The sequence below is a fragment of the Moschus berezovskii genome, chromosome 10, assembly GCF_049115385.1.
Source record: "Moschus berezovskii isolate FMDL1 chromosome 10, NW_MosBer_1.0, whole genome shotgun sequence".
Classification (NCBI taxonomy): Eukaryota; Metazoa; Chordata; class Mammalia; order Artiodactyla; family Moschidae; genus Moschus; species Moschus berezovskii.
In genome coordinates, this window is record NC_142469.1 from 70,400,174 (window position 1) to 70,424,205 (window position 24,032).

Genomic DNA, 24,032 nt, shown 5'->3' on the forward strand with positions numbered 1-24,032 from the left:
CACTCATACACCTAGTGCATTGAAACTTGATCAGTTTACTTGTATTTCTGTAATTGTTGCATTATTTTTATAAGTACATTTTCTTATACAAATAGTAGCTATTCTTTAAGTTAAGCCGTTCAAAACCAACTTTCTTGAATTTTAAAACAGTCATTTTTTATTTGGAGGTCTGTTATAAGGGCAGTATTACATAGCGAGCATGACTTTTAAATCGGATAAAAGTTATGTTTTTATTTGTTGAAACACGAGCAGTAGGCTGTAATGGAGGAAATTTTTGCTGATTTTTGGAATATTTTGTTGTTGCTTTTCAGCTATTTCTGCTTTTAGAAATTCACCTTTGAAAAAACTTGCAAAACCATTATTTAAAATGTAAGACAGAGCAGGCTTCTTCCTTAGGCTGCATTTGCTTTTATCTTTTATGTTCATTGCTAGCTTTTAATCCCTTGGCATTTTATTTCTTGTCTTATTATTACTTTGAGATAATGTAAGGTACATTTTATACTTTGTTCTTCTTTTGAGTATCATTTATGTGACTATAAAGTTGAAGTCTGCTTAAAAATTTTCAGCCATTTTCACCATTTTTTTGTTCCATCTAAAAATGAAGTACTGAGAAAGTTTCCTAGTCTTTTTGTTTTTCTGTTACACTGAATTATTTCAGAAGTACATTAGCAGGCAGATTCTTTTAACACTGCACCACCTGGGTGGGTACAGTTTGAATGGTATAGTCTATTTTGAACATTGGTCTTACCATATTTTTTAACCTGTTATTTCAAAAGCTGAATGACTGTTAGAAATATGTACCACTAGAGGGCTCTCATCTTTTATACTTTGTAGTTCAGTTACTATTCTAAGGTAAAAGAGTAGGTAAATTTCAAATGTTTGTTAATAAATATTGTCCCATTTATTCATCCCATCAAATTTAAACTTTAAGTATACTGTCACTTCTGATTATGAAGATATTGAGACTTAATCTATGACTGAGAACTCCAAAAAGTTTTATTTACCCATACCTTCTGGATAAGGCACTGACACCCCGCTCCAGTACTCTTGCCTGGAAAATCCCATGGATGGAGGAGCCTGGTAGGCTGCAGTCTATGGGGTCGCTAAGAGTTGGACACGACTTAGCGACTTCACTTTCACTTTTCACTTTCATGCATTGGAGAAGGAAATGGCAACCCACTCCAGTGTTCTTGCCTGGAGAATCCCAGGGACGGGGGAGCCTGGTGGGCTGCCGTCTATGGGGTCACAGAGTCGGACACGACTGAAGTGACTTAGCAGCAGCAGCAGCACTCATACCTTCAGTTTACCCTTTTTGCAACTGTTTTTATTATTGTTTACAATAAACTAGACTGTTGTGATAATGTAATAACTTGCTATATTCTTGATACATTTTTGTTTAATATTTAGGAGCACACAGAAGAGAGGAGAATCATTTGGAATCAGCCGAATAGGCAGCAAAATTAAAGGAGTCTTCAAGAGCACCACAATGGAGGGAGCTATGTTGCCTAACTATGGTTTAGCTGAAGGTGAAGACGACTTTGTAAGTAAGAATTTTTCAATTTGATGTATATATAACTTCAGACTTAAAAATAGCATAAAAAGTTGGATATGCTTACTTGTTATTTTCCCTTTTTTAATCTTACTTCTTACTTCATTTGTGTTTTCCATCCATGGTGCTAATCTAATTTAAAAATTTCTGAGCATTAAGTGACTGCTTACTAAGGCCAGAATGGTTTCTGTTATGGTGATAATGCTTCTAATAGTCAAACAATTTATCATATTTTAATTACGCTTTTACTTCACATCCTGATCTTATCTCTTCCTAACCATATTAGCCAGGCATTTGGAGTTGTGTTAATATGTCCTGTTTAACCCCTTGATACTCAAACTGTGATCTGTGGATCAACATGATCAGCATTGCCTAAGAGCTTGTTATCAGTGCAGACAGAATCTCAGGCTTCATCCTAGACCTACTGAGTCATCATTTACATTTTAACAAGATTCCAGCTGATTTTTAAGCACATTATACCCTCCATGCTATTTCTCTGTATCTTTTCATGTGATGCCTTGCTTGAGATGCCTCTCCCCTCCCCTTTATTTACCTGGAAAATTCATATGCATCTTTCAGAATCCACCTGCTTCCCATAAACCTTACCTGGGTCCTCAAGCAGAACTGAACACTCCCTCCTTTGTTGCTCCTATTAGATTATGTGTTAAAATATATACCACCTTGTATTTGAAATCATGATTTTTTTTTTTTTCCAAACACCGTGGTTTATAAGGAGGTAGCCTTGTAGCCTTGTCCCAGAAAGGCAAAAACCAACACTTACTATTTTTGTAGTTCCATGTTTTAGGCCTAGAACACTTTTGATTTTAACAGAGCATTACGAAGTCTTCCTAAACCATTTTAGGACAAAACAGAAAAGGGGATCATTACCAGGGGACTTTGTGGGGGAGGAAAAGAATTTACTTAGAAGAGAGGTGTGGGAAGAGAATACAACCCAGGGTGAAGGTAGGGAGCTAGAATTCTCGAAAGAAATACCTCTCACTACTGGTTTACTCTGAGTAGACTATTGAGTATTGTCTTAAGTGCTACAAGATTCATTTCCTTTAAAAAGTGTGTTCAAAATGATTGTGTTTTGTCTGTTAAATTTGCCCCCTTTGACATGAATCAGAGATGTCTAGGTGACCAGATATTATTATGCGTCAATTCAAAGGTTCTTTTCCAATTTAATGAAGTACATTTTCCCCCTTTCTTTCTGCATGTATATTTCTAGAACATGTGTAACTCTGCTTTCTTTTAAAAATAATATTTTCAAGAATATTTATTTTAAACATTTATAGGATTAAAATTTTTGAAGCCAGGAGATGCAGAAAATAATTCTATAGAGATAGGTTGCCTTCAGACCTTTTTCCAATTTTATATTATTTAATGCTGCAGTGAATATATTTTTACTTGTGCCTTTTTCACAGTTTAAAAAAGTTATTTAGAATAAATACTTTCATAAGTTCCCAGAAATGGGATTACTTGATAGAAACTGTTTTATGGCTTTTTATAAATATGTATTGCCAAAATGCTTTACAAAAGGTTTGTACAGTTTAAAAAAATTATTTAGAATAAATACTTTCATAAGTTCCCAGAAATGGGATTACTTGATAGAAACTGTTTTATGGCTTTTTATAAATACGTATTGCCAAAATGCTTTACAAAAGGTTTGTACCTGGTGTATCCAGGTACAGTATATTTCCAGTTTGTCTGCAATTTCCGTCAGTGGCTTTTATCACAAAATTATGCATTTCTAAATGAAAGATATCAGTACAATAATTTTCTACTTGTTATTACCAAAGTTAAATATTTATATATGTTTGTGTATTTTTAATATCTTTTCCCATAATTGCTGATGTATCTGTTTTCTATTGAATTTTCATATACAGCTGATGTAACAAAACATGAAGTCGATTCTAGTAACTTGCTAGTTTTAGTTTCTTATCTTTACATTTTCAGTAGAAAATTTGATATCACTTAATTTTAAAAGTATTACAAATTATAGGTGTTATAGGGGCACATTGCTTTATAGTGTATCTCATATGCTGTAGGTGTAAAGGTCCTGGAAATATTAAATTTTTTTCTGATTATTTTTCTTTCAGATTGAAGAAGGTATTGTTGTAATGGAAGATGATTCTCCAGTGGAAGCTGTGAACACACCTAATACTCCTCGAAACCTTGCTGCATGGAAAATTAGCATTCCATATGTAGACTTTTTTGAAGATACTTCTTCCGAAAGGAAGGAGAAAAAGGAGAGAATACCAGTGTTTTGTATTGATGTTGAAAGAAATGATAGAAGAGCAGGTATTATTATTATTGATGCAAATAGCACTATATCTTAAACCAGTTTGATTAAGACAGCATTTCTCCTCCATTGTTGTGGCGTATAGTAATTGATAAAAATATGATCAAACACACAACTTGTAAGTGTTCTTCATGTTTTGCTGTCTTTTTTCTTTTGTTGATTTCAGCCGTGGCTTGCAGCAGAGACAGGGATAAACAGCCTCCATAGCGGGATAAATGGTCACCACCCTGGGCTTTATCCCAGAGAGGAGACAGTCTGTATAAGTAAAAACTCATCAAAAGTGAGCACATTTTGGGAATGAGAGCAGAAAGCTGCAAAGTTGATCTCAGGAAGAGGGAACAAATTTCCCTCCAAACAAATTTGTGAGGAAAGAAGGAAAAAATTTCATGGTACTGTTAGGAAATGGGTTTGAGAGAGGAGTGGAGAAGTGATTACTATTTCCAGTTACTTGGATAGTATGAAGGTAGGTCAGTGCTAATAATTCCCCTTATTTATTTTTTAAAAAGTTGAGTATAGGGTTTTTGTTAAGATTTTGTCTTTGCCCTTCTTACTTGTTTCAGTATGGCGCTTTTATCCTTTGTTGTGGAGAAGCAGTTCTTCTAGTTTTTAGATCTTTTTCAGAGGGAAATGATCCATATGTAGCTGTAGACTTGGTATGTCATCTGTTGGAGGTACTGAATCTAGCATCTTCCTGTACTGCCATCTTTGACCTCCCCTCCAATATAAATAAATTTATGTAAGCATGTAGTAACCTTTTTCTCCTTTGGAAAGTTTTATATGTGATATACTTTTTAAATATTTGGAGAATTTACTTTTGTTTTTGCCTTTTGCACAACTGTCTTTTTTTTCTTTTTTGCTTTATTTTCTAAAATTTGGCTTAATTCAACATAAAATTGCAATGAAGTTATCTTAAAACTTGTATACTAAGATAATTTTTGTCAGCTGTGCTGCAGACTTCTACTGAGAATGTAATGTCCTCTTGGGAAGCCATGCCCTGTGAAGAATAAAAAAAGGGGTATCATTTAAATGCTGCATTGATTTTATATGTATAAGTGAAAAGTAAAAGTGATAGTCGCTCGTTTTTGTCCTACTCTTTGCAGCCCACAGACTGTAGCCTGCCAGGCTCCTCTGTCCATGGCATTCTCCAGGCAAGAATACTGGAGTGGATAGCCTTTTCCTTCACCAGGGGATCTTCCCTACCTGGGGATCGAACCCAGGTCTCCTGCATTGCAGGCAGTTTCTTTACTGTCTGAGCCACCAGGGAAGCCCAAGGAGAACACTGTGAGCAGGAAGTATAGCAGAATACTGATTTCAGGATTTTAAAAACCAAAACTGAATACAGTATAGATCTTCTAAGATGCATATTCAAGAAGAAAAACAGTATTTGCTTGATAGGTTCTAACTGTATCAGGTTGGTTTTTCTGAATATAGGTGTTAGTTTTGAGTTATTGTGGGTTTAGTTATCTCAATACATTGCATTTCCAGGTTTATGCTTGAATGACATGAGTTGCTCATAATTGCCGTTAACATTTTTTGGGGTGCTTGCTCTTTGCTGTGCACCTTACAAAAAGCTCTGTAGGTGGATTATTTAATGTAATAGGTACAGTTCTTTTTATTATAAGCAAACTAAAGCACAGTGTTGTTTAGTTTCTAAGTCGTGTCTGACTCCTTTGCAACCCCATGGACTGTAGCCCGCCAGGTTCCTCTGTCCATGGTATTTCCCAGGCAAGAATACAGGAGTGGGTTGTCATTTCCTTCTCTAGGGAATCTTCCTGGATCTGGGATCGAACCTGGGTGTCCTACACTGTAGCTAGATTCTTTACCAACTGAGCCACCAGGGAAAAACAGTGAGGTTAAGTGTTCAAATTTACATAGTCAGTAAATGGGGGAATTAGGATTGAAATAGGCAGTGTGCCCTGACTCATTCTTTAAACCATTAATTTGTGCTGTCCAATTTTTGAGTCACGAGTCACATGTGGCAGTTTAAATTAAATTAATATTAAAAATTCAGTTTCTTTTACATTAGCCACATTTCAAGTGGTCAGTAGCAATATGTGACTAATAGCTATGATGTTAGTACAGATAATACAGAACATTTTCAGAAATGCAGAAAGTTCTGTTAGATAGTGCTGTTCTGTACTGTGTTAGTTCTTGACAACTGGTGTTTGAGAGCTCCAAAATTGATTATAAATTTTTATTAGATACATAATTTTTGTGACATTTAAAAATTAAGCATAATTGCATGATGTTTTGAAGTTTACAAATTCTCTGATACCGTTGTGGGAAACAATGTATATATTATTGTGGTAACCTAAATAAATAGCTGAAATTTATCAAGCTTGGCTAAGTTTCTTAAAATATAGGATAAAATATATTAATAATGTGAAGCCATGAAATAGTAAATTATTATTATTCTGTTTGGCCTGGCAAGGCATGCAGGATCTTAGTTCATTGACCAGGGATTGAACCCTGCTCTCTGTAAATGAAGCATGGAGTCCTAACAACTGGACCCCCAGGGAATTCCCAAGAAATAATAAATTATTAAGAATGGGGTAATTTCTAGCTTTGTATACTTACTGTTATAAATAGTCCATTCTTTTAATAGTAGTTTGTAAAATTACTTTTTTCTCAGTGTGTATTCATTCATTTTACAGTTGGGCATGAGCCTGAACATTGGTCTGTCTATAGAAGATATCTTGAATTCTATGTACTTGAATCAAAACTAACAGAATTTCATGGTATGTTGTCCTTTTTGTATAAAAGATTACATTTCAGCATTAGCTTTCCTGAAAGCCATTGAACCAGCTTTCCAAAGTTACTGTCTAGTTTTAATTGAACTGTAATAAGGAAATGTAGCAGTGACACTTGTGTACACTGCTGCTGCTGCTGTTGCTGCTAAGTCACTTCAGTCATGTCCGACTCTGTGTGACCCCATAGATGGAAGCCCACCAGGCTCCCCCGTCCCTGGGAATCTCCAGGCAAGAACACTGGAGTGGGTTGCTATTTCCTTCTTCAATGTGTGAAAGTGAAAAGTGAAAGTGAAGTCGCTCATTCGTGTCCGACCCTTAGCGACCCCACGGACTGCAGCCTACCAGGCTCCTCTGTCCATGGGATTTTCTAGGCAAGAGTACTGGAGTGGCTTGCCATTGCCTTCTCCACTGTGTACACTACTTGTGATAATAGGAGTGTATTGTTTATCCTATTTCTGCTTATTTATTTTTTAAAGTTTTTACTTTACAATGAAAATTTATTGCTTTTCAAATAACAATGATACTAAAATTTAAGACAGTGGTAGAGAATTTAAAGCAGGCATTTTAGAGCTGCCATCTGTTCTTTTGCCGTATTCCTGTGTGGTAAATGTGTTTGCTATGCAACATAGCAAATATTTTGGTTTCAATCTTAGATTTAGATACGGGGAAAAAAAAACCCAGCCAAAACCTTGTAGTTCCGTGTTTTAAAAACAGATAGCTCAATCAGAAAAGTAGAACACGCTTCAGTCCTTCCTCTTCTCGGTTTGTCTCTGTTTTGTTGTTGTTGTTGTTGTTTTTAATCTTTACAATTTTATTTCACTGCTCCTCATCTCAGTCGTGGCATGTGGGATATAGTTCCTTGACCAGGGATCGGAACTGGGCCTCCCGCGTTAGGATCATGGAGTCTTCGCCTCTCAGGGAAATCTCTCAGTCTCTCTTCTCTCTCCACTTATTGGAGTTAATATTAGGCTTATAGTCATGAAGTATTTCCAGTTGTTTTATATGTAATTTGGTGTGTTTGAATTGTGTATTTGGAATCTTTTTATTTTAGAAATTTCTGTGGAGTGTACCCTGATCCAAATTCAGGTTGGTTCTGAAAACTGTACCTTGCTACAAGAATAAAACCCCCAATAAGGAGATTATAGAAAGATAAAAAATAAAGGGTCCCACTGCATACCTTTTCCCTAGATTTCAAGTTTGTACTTGTCCTTAAATGGTTTTCTTTTTGCCTTTGTCAGTCTGGTACAGTGCCATCCTTGTCTTGGTCTTTCTCTGAGACTTTTACTTTAGATTTAGAGTTGAGAAAAGATGGTTTATCTCCATAATTTAAAATCCTAGATCAGCCAAAGTTGATTGTTTCCCAACAATATTTTTCCTTTTTGGTACTAAAATTTCCAAAGTTGACCCTATCTGAGAAAACATGTCCATGGTTTTTAAATTTTGTTTTTAAGTTTATATAGCATTGGCAAAATGCTGCATTTCCCCCCATGAGACAGTGGATATTTTTTTAAGTAGGATTTTGTCTAATAAAATCCCATCAATTTAAAAATAATCTCTTGGTAATTTTTGGAAGCTTTTTTTGCTAATTGTAGATGGCTAAGTAAATCTGTGTCAACAACAGTTGGTGATATTGTGGATATTAATAAACTCAAGTTCTTTGGTCTTGTCTTCTGACTTTTGAAATCAGGTCTCTGACTTTGTCAAAATTATTTAAGGGATAATGCCACCTCTCTACAAGGCAGCACTGTGAATCTGAACTTGCCATGGTAAACTACAAATAAGGTTTTTATAATAATAGCAGGGTATAGTAATAACTTTCATATGTATTAATTTCAGGCACATTTCCTGATGCTCAGCTTCCTTCTAAGAGGATCATTGGCCCTAAAAATTATGAGTTCTTAAAGTCTAAGAGAGAAGAGTTTCAGGAATATCTGCAGGTATGACACCAACTTAATTTAAAACATCCTCTAGTTTGTTTTTTGCTTTGCCTCACAAATACCTGTCAATGTGGATTTCTAGAATTCTTTTATTAAAAAAATTTTTTTCCCATGTAGAAATGAATTATTATCAAGAGTGTGCTTTTTAAAAAAAGATGGATAACCAGTGAAATACCAGTTATTTTCTTAGAGGAAATAAGTCCTGTATTGGGCTTATTTTAAAACTTTCGGTGTGGGAAGTTAAAGAGTGAGAGAGAGAAAGAGAATGAGAGAGAGGAAGAAAGAAAAAGTCTGATGTAAAGGATTAAATGCATTCTAAGAATACTGGGTTGTTTTTGTTTGATTTTTGTGCTTTGCACTTTCTGCACTCTGGAATTTTCCCCTCCTATTTTATTTCTCAACTTTTTTGTTGTTGCAATCGTAGATGTTTTTCTAGTTACTTGGAATCTTCTGACTCTACCATTCACCACTTGGAATTGAATTCTGTTTTTTTCAGTGTGTACATTGTCAGTGTAATTGATATTTCCATTATTGGTACTGTCTGCTTTAAAGTTACTTACTTGAGACTTGGCTAAAATTAAAGACCATTTTTCTTTAGTGATTAAGACCAAAGAATGGATGATTTTGTTTTGTTTAAAAAAAAAATCTCCTTTATTTGGACATGCAGTTTTGTAATTTTAATTGTTAAGTTAAATTTGGATGCCTTTTAGTAACCATAATAAGTACTTTTTGTAAAGGGGTATTTACATTTCAATTTTTGTATTTGAACCAATGAATACTTCAATCCAGAAAGTATTATTTATTTAATTTTTGGTGGTAGGAAAATTAAAATATGAAATATACATTAACTACTGTAAGGATATTTGAACATAGCATGTGCTAGTGTTAACCTGTTTCTTTGTTGATATCATTAGCCTGTTGTTTGAACCGACTAATTCTTTCTAAGAACAAGAGAACCTCTTTCTAGAAGAAATACTTTCCAGTAATATGGAGTTAAATGTTGCAGTACTGGTATTTCATTTATATAGATTTCTGCTCATAGAGTTTTGTAACTGTTTCTTAGTTACGGAACTGAATATTAGGTAAGACTGGGTTAAATTTGGCTTTAAAACATCAATTTTATCTTGTAAGAAAATAGTGTTGCAAGAAGATCAGACACCAGAGTCCAAGTTATGTCACATTTCCACATTTAGTTCTTTGCAAAACCCTTTATACCAACTTCCTTTAATTATCAAGAAAGATGTATGATATTGTAATACTTGTGTCATAGTTGAGAAACTGAGAAATAATATTAGCTAATGTTTAATCTTCCTTCCTGTGTGTCAGGTACTGAGCTAAAATGCTTTATCTAACAATGCTAGAAGTAAGTAGTGTTATCTTCATTCTACACATGAGGAAACTGACTCTTAGGCAATATAGGAACTTCCCTAGGGACACCTAGCAGAAGGAAGAGCAGAATTCAAACCCTTTCATGTTTGACTATAAAGGTCTTACCTGCTATATGATAATCTTTCTATAAATGTGTCTTGTTATTATTCTGAATATAAAACAGCTTTTGAGGATTTAAAATTGTTCTTGGTTAAAAAAATTAATGTCGTTTTCGTGACTCTTCTAGATTTTTGAAACTGTTTCCCTCCCCCCCCTTTTTTTTTCTGTTTTTGTTCATTAAGAAACTTCTGCAACATCCAGAATTGAGTAACAGTCAACTTCTGGCAGATTTTCTTTCTCCCAATGGTGGGGAAACACAGTTTCTTGATAAGATACTACCAGACGTAAATCTTGGTAAGTCAGTTTAAAGAATCATATAGAAGATTATAAACTGAAAAGATAAGAAGCAGCATTTTCAGGTTAATTTAGAAAAGTAATTTATATAGTGCAGCCATGTATCAAGCTCTGAAAGACTTCTTATACACTGTTAATGGTAATATAAATTGGAAAACCACTTGTAACTTTTTTTAAATACTGAATGATTGTGTTTTACATTTGAAAGTAATATAATATTGTAAATCAATGAAAAATAATTGTAAATATCATAAAGTCAGTTAAAAGAAAAAGGAAAACCACTTGGAAAAACAGTGTGATATAAGATCAAATGATCTAGCAGTTCCTCTCTGAGATACATACTCGAGAGAATCTTGTATTTATATTTAAGAATGTTCTGAGCAGCATTGTTTATGGTATTGGGTTGTCCAAAACTGGAAATAATACAAATGTTTATCAGCAATAGAGTAGACAGATAAATTATAGTAGCTTCACAAAATGAATACTTAGAGCAATGAATATCTATAGCATGTAGCTGCTTGGAATGGTGTGGGTAAAAGCAAAGACACAAAACAATGTATATAGCATGATTCCTTTATAAAGTTTAATTCAGACTAAGCAATAAAATAAGCTAGAAAAGTTTGGATAAAAGAGTTAAAGATCATAATGGAAGAAAAGCAGTATTTCTAAGTATATTTTGTATAGTGTCATTTTTAAGTATGTGCTATGCTTTGTCATTTAGTCATGTCCGACTCTCTTTGCAACCCTTTGGACTATAGCCCTCTAGGCTCCTCTGGTCATAGGATTTTTCAGGCAAGAATACTGGAGTGGATTGCCATTTTCTTCTCCAGGGGATCTTCCTGATGGAGGGATCAAATCTGCATTTCCGGTGTCTTCTACATTGCAGGCAGATTCTTTACCTACTGAGCCATTGGGGAAGCCCCGTTTTAAGAGACTGTGTGTGTGTATACACACACACACACATATATATATGTAACCTAATGAATAAATTAAATATTACAAGTGAGCATTTGGCTTTCATCTAGGTCTCTCCAAATTAGTACATATAATTCAGACAGAATATTTAGTGTGTGTTTTATTGAGGGAAGATGCAAGAATATTTTGTATTTGGTTATATATGATGGTTGTTGTTGTTTAATCCCTATGTTGTGTCCGACTCTTTTGCTGCCCCATGGACTGTAGTCCACTAGGCTTCTCTGTCCATGAAATTCTCCAGGCAAGAATACTGGAGTGGGTTGCCATTTCCTTCTTCAGGGGACCTTCCCGACCCAGATATTGAACCCACCTCTCTTGCACTGGCAGGTGGATTCTTTACCAGTGAGCCACCAGGGAAGCCATATATAATGTTTAAGAGATAGAATTGGGTAGACCTGTTTACTAGCTCAGTTTGAGTGAAGGAGAAGAAATGATCAAATATTAGCCAGATTTCTGTTTATATAACTGGATAAATGCTGTTTATTGGTGAGGTATGGAATACATTTAGAGTAGTTCTAAACTTGGGCTTCCCTGGTAGCTCGGACAGTAAGGAATCCATCAGCAATTGGGGAGACCTGGGTTCGATCCCGGGGTTAGGAAGATCCCCTGGAGGGAGGGCATAGCAACCTACACCAGTATTCTCGCTTTTAGAATCCCCATGGACAGAGCAGCCTGGCAGGCTGCAGTCCATGGGGTTGCAGAGTCAGACACAGCTGAGCGACTAAGCACAGCACAGTTCTAAATTCTACTGAGTTTATAGAATCCAGTTGAGGAAGTTTTATAAAGTAGTAGAAGCAGAAGAAAGCATGGAATAGAGATTTGGATGTTGTTTGAAATCAGATTGAGTAGAAATTTTGGCTCAGGAAGAGCATGTAGAAGAGAGAAGCACAGGATGAAACGCCGTAATTTAAGGAACGTTGGAAATTCTGAGGCGAGGGAGTAATTCTGGGGGCACCAAAGGAGAAACAGCCTGGCAAGAGGGCTGGAGGTCTTCATATTATAAAACAGTTTCTGTTCTGGTTTTCATTAGTATGCTGTTTGTTATTGCCATTAGAGTCTACTTTTTTCCCAAACTGTACTGAAAGAAATTTAAGTTATATTAATCAGTTTTGATGGATTTTGACAGCCATTTTTAAATGCTTGAGAAAAATCACGTTTGATATTTTGTAATAAAGGAGCCTGGAGATAAGATCAAGACAATATTCTGGCAAACTGGATTAGAATATATATATTAATCTAAAATCAAGAACACAGACTATTCAAATAGCCAATTTAAATGTTGTAGCAGTGTTTAGAAATTTTTTTCCTTTTGACTAAATGTAAAAGTTAGATACATTTATATATTCACCATTGCTTAATGTCTTTGTAAAAATTAGATATCTTTATATATTCACCATTGCTTAATATCTTTTGAAAACATTTCTTGTGGACAATTACATATATACACAAAAAGAGATATTTGTATAATGAACTCTTCACCTGTTCAAAAGTTACTACACTTGGCTTGTTTCAGTCCATTGAAAGGTTGTTGCTGAGCCGTGAAAGGCGCTGCCATTCTTGGCCTCCAGAGGAGAAGAATTCAGTCTGGGGCCAGTGATGAGGCTTGATTGCTCAGAGCTTTTGTGAAATAAAGTTTTATTAAAATATAAAAGAGATAGAGAAAGCTTCTGACATAGACATTAGAAGAGGGCAGAAAGAGTGCCCCCTGCTAGTCTTTAGCCGGATGATATAAGCTGCTAGCAGTCTGCTGATTAGAGAAAGCAAATGTCTCAAAGCCCAGAGAGTGGCACCAGACCCCTCGCCTACAGCGTGCATTTTGAGGCAACACTGGCACTCGGTGAGTTGTCCTGGCCGTAAGATGACTGACGTGAGTCTTGAGACAGGCCCTGTTCCAAGCCAGGACAGTCTCATTAACACAGCCTACGAGGACATTCGCCTGAGTGAAGCACGCTGGTTTGTCAAGTGGGTTCTGAGTCTTAGGGGAACCCACTTGAAGACAGAGTCTAGGGTAAATACATAGTTCACGAACATAGCTTAAGACATACGTTTCCATAAGAAAAACCACATTGGTCAGCTCAAGGTTTGAGAAGAGTTAAGTTTAGGTGGAACCAGGGGTCATCAGGGCAGCGCAGAATTTTAAAAGAAACTCTTTTTAAATTTGTATAGAGAGGGAGAAAAAACTCTAACATTTGTTTGTTTTCTCCTGATGCTTTAGAGAGAGAGAAAAAATATCTGACACTTGCAGCCTGTTTCCTCTGGAGATCCCTAGCCTTCTTGCCTGTTACCCTCTTATTCCCCCCTTTTCTTTTAGGAGAATTATGTTGCCTAGGGAAAGGGGCGTTGTTCTCATTCTGTAACTGCTTCCTAGCTGATAAGGGGCGTCATCCCTAAATTGGTGAGGCAACATATTGTCCTTACCCTCATATTGAGGGTCTCTGATCCAGGGGCCCCAAGCAGTAGTTGGAGGAAGCTGCCACAGTGGCAGGAGTTTGAGCAACCATTTGTAACTTAAAAGCCTTCATGAGACTAGAAACAAATCCAGTTACAGATGCAGGGAGCAAACAGAAAAAAAAAAAAAAGAACTATCTGAATTATTGCAATTAGGATCGTTTTCCACCATGGGGAACTAGTTAAAATCTCCCAAAGTAAGGCAGTTGAGGTTTCAGGAGTATCCAAAGCCTGAATCATCTTGTTCATGTGTTTAGTAAAGTGAGTAACATTAGTGCTTGTATCAGGTATATATGTACAGCACTGGGTGTGAATAATGGCACAGGCTCCTCCTTGTGCAGCTGTTACAATATCTCGGGCCAATCTTTTTTGTTAAACCACCTTTCTAATTTGTATTTGTTCAGCATTAAGAGCTGAAATAGCTTTTTGAGAATCTTGTAAAGCCTGTTGAGTAAAGTTAGTCAGGGCATCCACTCATAGCATAACATCTGTAGTTCCCAGAGAGGGAACAAATACCGCAGCCAAATAATCATACGGGGAAAGCAGACCTTGCCCAGTGAGTTCTAAGGTGTGGTAAATTGGCAGGTTTCTCTGGAAGCTCTGAAAATATTAAGTTGTGAGTAAAAGCTAGACCTAGGGTGCATCTCCCTATCCAGCCAGGGGGAATCCATGCCCATAGGTAAGAGCCACATATCCAGTAGGTCCTGTTTGGAGCAAGTCAGCATGACTTGAGATATCCACTCCCAATCAGTGCCTGGCCAGGCAAAGGGAGGACCTGAACTGGGCTTGGAAAACACGGGAATGATTACATTGCATATTTCCTGAGGCAAAAATCCCAGTTGTTTCCAGTCATTGTAATTAAGTTGTTGGCTAACTTCTGGGGATGACTCTGTTTGTTCTCAGCATATGGGAATGCTAGATATTAGATGTCCCTTTTCAAGAGCTGGCCATATAACTTCGTCCCATATTTGATAAACATCAGGTTAAAAAGCCACGGATCTAGACCCATTGACCTTCTTATGTGTAGCAAAATAGTCATTAAACCAAGACAATATATAACCAAAATTAAAAGTCACATTATGTCCATAGTTAAAGTACAACGTGTTGCACCAGTCCATTTTAGGATTGTTAGATGTCATCAGATTAAGAAGAGGCATCACATATGATTGTTGTTGAAGGTATTCGCAGACTTGGAGAAAGTCCTTTCCTTGAAGTGGAGATGCCCATTATGGGAAGCCTTCCACTGATGCAGAGGGGAGCACTCCACAGACCCAGCAGTTAGACTGTGGAATGAAGCGTAGGAGTGAACCCAGGACGGAAGGCATTGTCTTGAGGATCAAATGGCAGACTCAGGATTTTTGGAGTCAGCAGAAGCAGGCCCATCTGAAAAGTACAAAGTCAGAGCATAGAAAGTAAACACATAAAATGACATCACTTAGTTCTGGTCAGTGTGCCACCTCTTAACTTGAGTGTAATATACCCATGAATCAATTCCTGACACTTTGACAGCTGTGGGAGAACAAAGAATAACCTGCTAAGGGCCTTCCCAGAGGGGCTTAAGGGATTGGCCCCCAGATCCCAATGTTTCTATCAGGACCTCAGTTCCTGGCTCAAATAGAGGCGTTCTTGACTCAGAGGCCGGGTCAGGAGTCACTTTCCAGAGTTCCATTAATGCCTGTTGAAAAGCTTGAGAGCTGAGTTAACATAATTAGTTAATTCCAAGGCTTTAGGAAGACTTTTCCATTGAGCATTTTCAGGAATTATTAATCGTCCATCCTCGGACCCTAGTCATCCTCTATCAGTAATCTTAGCTATGCTTTTCTCACATTTTTCTAACTCTTCCTCAGTATCTTGTGGTTTTTCCTGTCCCACAGGACCTGTCCTGATTAAAGGCTTCTGCAGTGAAGGGGTTTCATTAAGCTCTGCCTTTTTGGCTTGATAGTCAACTGATTACCCTGGGCTGCTTTACTCCCTTCCCTGCTGTGCCTTTTGCAATGCATAACAGCTACTTCTTTAGGACAATATATAGCAGTTAAAAGTCTCTCAATCTCTGAAATGTTTAATAGGTTCTCCTTTTGCCATTTTAAATTCTTTCTTTCCATATTGCAGCATGAGCATGTAAAGTCAAATTAAGCATACTTAGAATCAGTGTAGATATTTTCTTGCTGCCCTTTGCTTAACTCTAGAACTTGGGTCAGAGCCACAAATTCTGCTAGCTGAGCACTCATTCCCTGGGGAGAGATTTCACTTCTAAAACCTGTTCAGCCATCACATGGCATAGCCTGCTTTATGCTTCCCATCCCGAATAAAGGAACTGCCATCTAAATATTTCCATGTCAGGATTGTCTAATGGGGTATCCATCAGATCTTCCCGAGCTGCATTGTTTTAAGTTAGAAAATGGAAACAATTGTCATCAGGTGTTTCATTTTCCTTTTCAGGAAGGAAAGTGGCAGGACTTAAATTTCCACAAACTTTAAGATTAGTTATTGCTCCTTCTAACAACAGTGACTGATACTTAAGAAAGCCTACTGTCTGTCATCCAATTATTAACCTTAGAGTTTAAGAATACACTCTATAGGCTGCTGATGAGGCCTTTGGGGTTGTGTCAAAACTCCCAAGGCCATACCTTTTCTTTCAGTGAAAAATTAAATTCTGACCCTGTGGGCAAGCTCAAAGCAGCAGGAAAGCAGTCTGAAGAGCTGTAAAAGCCTTTGAGTATCTGGAGACCACACCAGTTTGTCAGTTTAGGCCTGCTAAGTTTTAGTTATAAGTTTATATAGAGGCCGGGCAAGTTCCCCATGACCCGAAATCCAAATGCAGCAGTAGCCTGTCATTCCTAAAAATCATCTCAGTTGTCTTGAAGCCATAGGTAGTTCAATTCAGTCACTCAGCCATGTCCAACTCTTTGAGATCCCATGAACTGCAGCATGCCAGGCCTCCCTGTCCATCACCAACTCCCTGAGTTTACCAAAACTCATGTCCATCAACTTGGTGATGCCATCCAACCATCTCATCTCTCCTCTCATCCTCTGTCATCCCCTTCTCCTCCTGCCCTGAATCTTTCCCAGCACAGGGTCTTTTCCAGTGAGTCAGCCCTTCGCATCAGGTGGCCAGAGTATTGGAGCTTCAGCTTCAACATCAGTCTTTCCAATGGACACCCAGGACTGATCTCCTTTAGGATGGACTAGTTGGATCTCCTTGCAGTCCAAGGGATGCTCAAGAGTCTTCTCCAACAGCACAGTTCAAAAGCATCAATTCTTCGGCGCTCAGCTTTCTTTATAGTCCAACTCTCACATCCATACATGACTATTGGAAAAACCATAGGCTTGACTAGAAGGACCTTTGTTGGCAAAGTAATGTCTCTGCTTTTTAATATGCTGTCTAGATTGGTCATAACTTTCCTTCCAAGGAGTTCAGTTCAGTTCAGTTGCACAGTCATGGCCGACTCTTTGTGACCCCGTGAACTGCAGCATGCCAGGCCTCCCTGTCCATCACCAACTCCTGGAGTCTACCCAAACCATGTCCATCGAGTTGGTGATGCCATCCAACCATCTCATCCTCTGTCATCCCCTTCTCTTCCTGCCCTCAATGTTTCCCAACATGAGGGTCTTTTCCAGTGAGTCAGCTCTTTGCATCAGGTGGCCAAAATATTGGAGTTTCAGCTTCAACATCAGTCCTTCCAGTGAACACCAGGACTGATCTCCTTTAGGATGGACTGGTTGGATCTCCTTGCAGTCCAAGGGACTCTCAAGAATCTTCTCCAACACCGCAGTTCAAAAGCATCAATTCTTCAGCACTTAGCTTTCTTTGTAGTCCAACTCTCACATCCATACATGAACACTGGAAAAACCATAGCCTTGACTAGACGGACCTTGGTTGGCAAAGTAATGTCTCTGCTTTTTAATATGCTATCTACGTTGGTCATAACTTTCCTTCTAAGGAGTAAGCGTCTTTTAATATCATGGCTGCAATCAGCATCTGCAGTGATTTTGGAGCCCAGAAAAATAAAGTCAGCCATTATTTCCACTGTCTCCCCATCTATTTGCCATGAAGTGATGGGACTGGATGCCATGATCTTAGTTTTCTGAATGTTGAGCTTTAAGCCAACTTTCTCACTCTCTTCTTTCATTTTCATCAAGAGGCTCTTTAGTTCTTCTTCACCTTCTGCCATAAGGGTAGTGTCATCTGCATATCTGAGGTTATTGATATTTCTCCCAGCAGTCTTGATTCCAGCTTGTGCTTCATCCAGCCTAGCGTTTCTCATGATGTACTCTGCATATAAGTTAAATGAGCAGGGTGACAATATACAGCCGTGACGTACTCCTTTTCCTATTTGGAACCAGTCTGTTCTGTGTCCGGTTCTAACTGTTGCTTCCTGACCTGCATACAGGTTTCTCAAGAGGCTGGTCAGGTGGTCTGGTATTCCCATCTCTCAGAATTTTCCACAGCTTGTGGTGATCCACATAGTCACAGGCTTTGGCATAGTCAATAAAGCAGAAGCAGGTGTTTTTCTGGAATTCTCTTGCTTTTTCAATGATCCAGCGGATGTTGGCAATTTGATCTCTGGTTTCTCTGCCTTTTCCAAAACCAGCTTGAACATCTGGAATTTCACAGTTCACTTATTGCTGAAGCCTGGCTTAGAGAATTTTGAGCATTACTTTACTAGCGTGTGAGATGAGTGCAGTTGTGTGGTAATTTGAGCATTCTTTGCCATTGCCTTTCTTTGGGATTGAAATGAAAACTGACCTTTTCCAGTCCTGTGGCCACTGCTGAGTTTTCCAAATATGCTGGCATATTGAGTGCAGCACTTTCACCGCATCATCTTTTAGGATTTGAAATAGCTCAACTGGAATTCCATCCCCTCCACTAGTTTTGTTCATAGTGATGCTTCCTAAGGCCCACTTGACTTCACATTCCAGGATATCTGGCTCTAGGTGAGTGATTACACCATCGTGATTATCTGGGTCGTGAATATCTGGATCATAGGTAGAGGATGATTTAATATAGGTTTAACTCAGAAAGCAAACTTCAAATCAATGACTGAAAAATATTTGGCTCATTCAGGAATTTCAGACAATAGAGTATAAGGATTAGGCACCACGGGGTGTAAAGGAACTACAGCCTCATGTATTATTTGTAAATCTTGAACTAGTGTCCATTTATCATTTAATTTCTTTATACCCAAAGTAGGAGTGTTTCATGGACTGTTAGCCATTGCTCCTTTAAATTCTCAATGATGCGTCTTAACCCTTCCTTAACCTCAGGTTTCAGTGGATACTGCCTTTTATGTGGAAATGAATGTGGGTCTTTGAGCTTGACAGCTGCAGGAATTGCGTTTTGTGCTCAACCCACAGATTTTCCATCAGCCTCTAAGATTTATGTTTTGTTTAATTAATGGGAGAGAAAGGGAGGGCTGCATATTCATGAAAACAGAGGCATGGACCTTGCTTAGTATATCTGGCACAGCCAGAAACTCGTGTGAAAATAACACAGAGTCCCAGTTGCAGCTTAGAGGCCGAGTGAAATAATAACATTTGGCTCATCCAGACAGTCCCATTATGGAAGCGGATTGGGGAGAAAGTGGGCCAGGGCTTCAGTAAGCCCAGAGTATGTTGCCCCAGTGTCCAAAAGGAAATTGACAGATTGCCCCCCACCCCCATTAATACCCCGTCTTCCTCAGGTATAATTAGGACAGGAGCTTGTGTGGGGACCCCCAGGCACCTTCAGTCCTGATTGTCTTGAGAGCCCGACCCCTGAAACCTACGCTTCTGGGGGCAGTCTCTCCTCCAGCGTGGTCCTTGCAGACCCGACATGGAGGCAGGGGAACCGTAGATGCCTGAGGGCAATCCTGCTTGAGGTGCCCCTCCTTTCCACAGTAATAGAAGCCTATCCCTTTTCACCTGGGTCCCTCTGGGCATTTTTCTCAGGCTGTTTAAGAACAGTTCTGACAGCCGTTTAAAGGACTTCCACCAGTTCCTTTGTCTTTCTCTGCTTTTCTTTTCCTCATATTCCCTGCCATAAAAGACTGTCTGAGGCAGTTGCAGCAGATTATCTAAAGACTGATTTGGTCCATACGCCTGTTTTAGTAGCTTACAGTGGATATCTGGAGCCGACTGAGTGAGAAATCTATCTTAAGATCTTTCTTCCCGCTTCACTTTTGGGATCAATCTCAGTGAATCTGTGAAGGGCTTCCCTCAGTCTGTCTAGGAATTTACCAGGAGCTTCCTTCTCTTCCTGTTCTGTGTTTGCCAGTTTGGCATAGTTTAAAGTCTTAGCACATGCTTGCCTGAGTCCTTCAAGAATCCCTCTGACAAATGACTCTGATCCCATCTTCCTTTAGCCATGTTATAGTCCTAACCTGGTTCTATAGTTAGGACTGCCTGATTCCTAGTGGGGAGCTCGGCTATCTCATCCTCCTTCTTCCCTACTGATTCATTAGGAAGCAATTTTATCTCCACAGGCAACCGCTTTCCCCAAAACGTGAGGTTTTGAGTCGGGAGTTCGTGTTTGTCCCAGGATATATACATCACCTCCTTCCAAGTAAGGTCATAAAGCAGAGTAACACCTTTAAAAGCTCTAATATATTTTTCTGGATCCTCTAAATAATCTCCCAGATCCTCCGTGATTCTTTGTATTTCTTGGTAAGGGCTTATTAACTCATAGCCTGATTATTTCTCCTGGTGGTGCTTCATGAAGAGGCAGCAGCTTGTGTGGCTGTTCCTCGCCCTCTCTGTGCGAATGATCCCAGGGATAGATTGGAGGAACCTTTTTTTTTAATCTCTTTTTCTCGTGTCCTCCATCTCATGCTGTATTTCACCCTTAGTTTTTGCTGTCTGAGCTTCTCTTACTTCGATTGTCTGAGTTTCTGTTGAAACCAGAGTAGTCTAAGTTTGTACTGAGACAGGGGTTGCTTAGATCTCTGCTTGGGCAGTTTGAATCTCAGTTTGGGTTTTTACTGAGACCAAGAGAACTTGAATTTCAGTTTCAGCTTCTGCCATGAGCAAGGCAAGCCTTCTGGGCGGGGGTTCCCTGACTTTCAGTTTGGTCAGTTTGGCGCCCCGGCTATGGGGGCAAAGTAGGAGGACAGGAGGGAGCTGAAGGTTTCATATCCAAATCTATTAATACCCTTAGGACGTAAGTCTGGCATGTCTCACAGAGAGAAAAAGGGTAACACATATGCTACTTCTACCCGTTTCCCTTGTTTTCTACAGAACTGTTGTAGCCACACGTTCCAGGAAACAAACTCACTCAGAAGGACAATGCAGATAGTGAAGTGGAGTTTATTACCCAAGACAAAGTCTCCTCTTAGCCAAGGACCCCGACCAGTTTTTATGAAAACCATAATTATATACCCTAAGTGTACATGCTCAAACCCACCTCCCCAAATTCTCTGAAACTGGTCTGAACAAAGGGAAAGAAAGATTCAGTCAAATTTAACGCATGATTCGTATGCTTTAAGCCTAGGTAGTTAACAGTGAACAATTATCAATAGGCCTGTGGTGATACCCCAGTAAGCATAATAGAATTTATTCTATTCGGTTACACAGGTAATTAGGATATTCTTTTAGGCGATGGAGAGTCTAGGTACGAGCCCTGGGACTCTTCCATCTGGAGGGCGGGGTCTGGTTTTCCAGTTCGTATGTCGTTTCCATAGATACTGGGCATATAGCTCAAAATCCACAGTCTGGCCCAGGGTGGAGTCCTGCTTTCAAGATGGAGCCTGTTATGTCTGTTTTCTCCTTCAGAACCGGTCTAATTGTAAAGCAGTATCATAATTAAGAGACCCTCCAACCAGCCACCATTTGTCATCCTCCAGTGGATACCGTAGCCATGCAGTTTCACACTGGAAGATTAGGCGTGTCTTCTTTAAGCTCTGGGGATCAAATCTATCCCAGTTTTCTAGGATACACTTCAAAGGAGTGATGCTGGAATTGCTAGCACCCATCTGTAAGAGAGGAAAAAAGCGACTGGCGCCATCTTTCTACTGGAAGCGTCCCTCCCTGCTCAAGGTGGGGGGTGTAGACAGACTTTACACCGAAGCTTTCTTTCCATGGTCAGATTTAGTCTGTCCCTTACTAATGCAGGCGCCGTAGTTGTCCTTCCCGGTTCTCCCGCTGAGGCGGGGTGGAGATGCACCAGAGGTAGACCTGATGGCGTCCCAGACTAGTGTCCAGTTCCTCACCATTAAAACCTTGCTTGCCTCTGATGCCACCCGGGGTGCAATCAGAGTAACCTTCTGGAATGGCTCCCAAGTTAAGACCACTGAGGGAAACATTTGTCTCCTGAGTGCCTGTGCACAATCCTTAGTATATTCCTGACTACAGTAAGAGCAGTACAAACATAAAACCAAGGTGTTCCTTCCTAGCGTCACTGCACCAGTATAAGCGACAGCAAAAGAGATGGTGAAGGGCTGGCCAGTGAGGAAAAGTGATTTTTGTCCTCGAATTATTAAAGCCAGTCCTTCCATTGCATTCCCACAGATTATCCACAGAAACAATATCTAAGGAGTTGAGACGAAAGCCACTGGAGAGCCTCCTCTGGTCCACTAAGAGCTAGCGTTACCAAAGGAAAAAGCCCACTGTGCTCCCTATCTGAGTAACCTTTAACCTGAGAGATGCTCTTGGAACGAGAGCTCCATCCAGCTTCTGAACTTTCAACTCCTAGCCAGGCTAGGCGGTTCCTGACTACCGATCAAAGTTTGGAACCTAAGTAACAGTACACATAGATCACAAGTCCCTTGAAAGTCTATGATCGGATAGTTAGGTTCAGTTCAGTTCAGTCGCTCAGTCGTGTCCGACTATTTGCGACCCCACGAATCACAGCACGCCAGGCCTCCCTGTCCATCACCAACTCCCGGAGTTCACTCAAACTCATGTCCATCGAGTCAGTGATGCCATCCAGCCATCTCATTCTCTGTCATTCCCTTCTCCTCCTTCCCCGAATCCCTCCCAGCATCAGAGTCTTTTCCAGTGAGTCAACTCTTCGCATGAGGTGGCCAGAGTATTGGAGTTTCAGCTTTAGCATCAGTCCTTCCAATGAACACCCAGGACTGATCTCCTTTAGAATGGACTTGTTAGATCTTGCAGTCCAAAGGACTCTCAAGAGTCATCTCCAACACCACAGTTCAAAAGCATCAATTCTTCTGCACTCAGCTTTCTTCACAGTCCAACTCTCACATCCATACATGACCACTGGAAAAACCATAGCCTTGACTAGATGCACCTTGGTTGGCAAAGTAATGTCTCTGCTTTTTAATATACTATCTAGGTTGGTCATAACTTGCCTTCCAAGGAGTAAGCATCTTTTAGTTTCATGGCTGCAATCAGCATCCGCAGTGATTTTGGAGCCCCAAAAAATAAAGTCTGACACTGTTTCCACTGTTTCCCCATCTATTTTCCATGAAGTGATGGAACCAGATGCCATGATCTTTGTTTTCTGAATGTTGAGCTTCAAGCCAACCTTTTCACTCTCCTCTTTCACTTTCATCAAGAGACTTTTGAGTTCCTCTTCACTTTCTGCCATAAGGATGGTGTCATCTGCATATCTGAGGTTATTGATATTTCTCCTGGCAATCTTGATTCCAGCTTGTGCTTCTTCCAGCCCAGCGTTCCTCGTGATGTACTCTGCATAGAAGTTAAATAAGCAGGGTGACAATATACAGCCTTGACGTACTCCTTTTCCTGTTTGGAACCAGTCTGTTGTTCCATGTCCAGTTCTAACTGTTGCTTCCTGACCTGCATACAGGTTTCTCAAGAGGCAGGTCAGGTGATCTGGTCTTCCCATCTCTTTCAGAATTTTCCACAGTTTATTGTGATCCACACAGTCAAAGGTAGGTTAGTAGTTCTATTTCTTAAGAAGTTATGAAATGGTCAAAGAGACTGGAAAGTTTGACCGAGAAAAGAGAGTTCGGTCCACATGCTTCATCCATCTCTGTCTGCTCCCCTTGCAGGGAGGTTGGATGTCTCTTGGCATTGGCAGGTCGGTATAAAACCCCAACAAGGCTTCGCTTTTGGGGGCTGCCTTCAGTCATTACGAGGCATTTCTAAACAGCAAAGCAGGGCTTCTCATTTGCTTCATGCAGGGCGTGTCATTCATTCACACAAGCGCACTGTAGAGTTAGTAAAGTTCAGCAGAAAACGTGTTTGCTAGGGGAACAAAGAACCAGAGCTCCAAGCGTCCTTACCTCGTCTTGAAGAATCCCGGATGAGCCCTCAAGATGAAAGGTTGTCACTGAGCCGTGAAAGACGCTGGGATTCTTGGCCTCTGGAGGAGAGGAATTCAATTCAGG

The 24,032-nt window shown here is 39.4% G+C and overlaps 1 protein-coding gene across 5 annotated transcripts in view; it reads left to right on the top strand.

Annotated features, from left to right (window-relative positions):
- SNX14 (sorting nexin 14) overlaps positions 1–24,032 on the top strand; it is a 97,481-nt gene that overhangs the window by 52,107 nt on the left and 21,342 nt on the right. For all 5 annotated transcript variants that reach the window (XM_055433029.2, XM_055433032.2, XM_055433030.2 and 2 more), the window contains 5 exons: positions 1,408–1,540; positions 3,649–3,850; positions 6,506–6,589; positions 8,438–8,538; positions 10,209–10,320. In XM_055433029.2, coding sequence (XP_055289004.1) covers positions 1,408–1,540; positions 3,649–3,850; positions 6,506–6,589; positions 8,438–8,538; positions 10,209–10,320 — 632 coding nt within the window. The remainder of the gene's footprint in view (positions 1–1,407; positions 1,541–3,648; positions 3,851–6,505; positions 6,590–8,437; positions 8,539–10,208; positions 10,321–24,032) is intronic.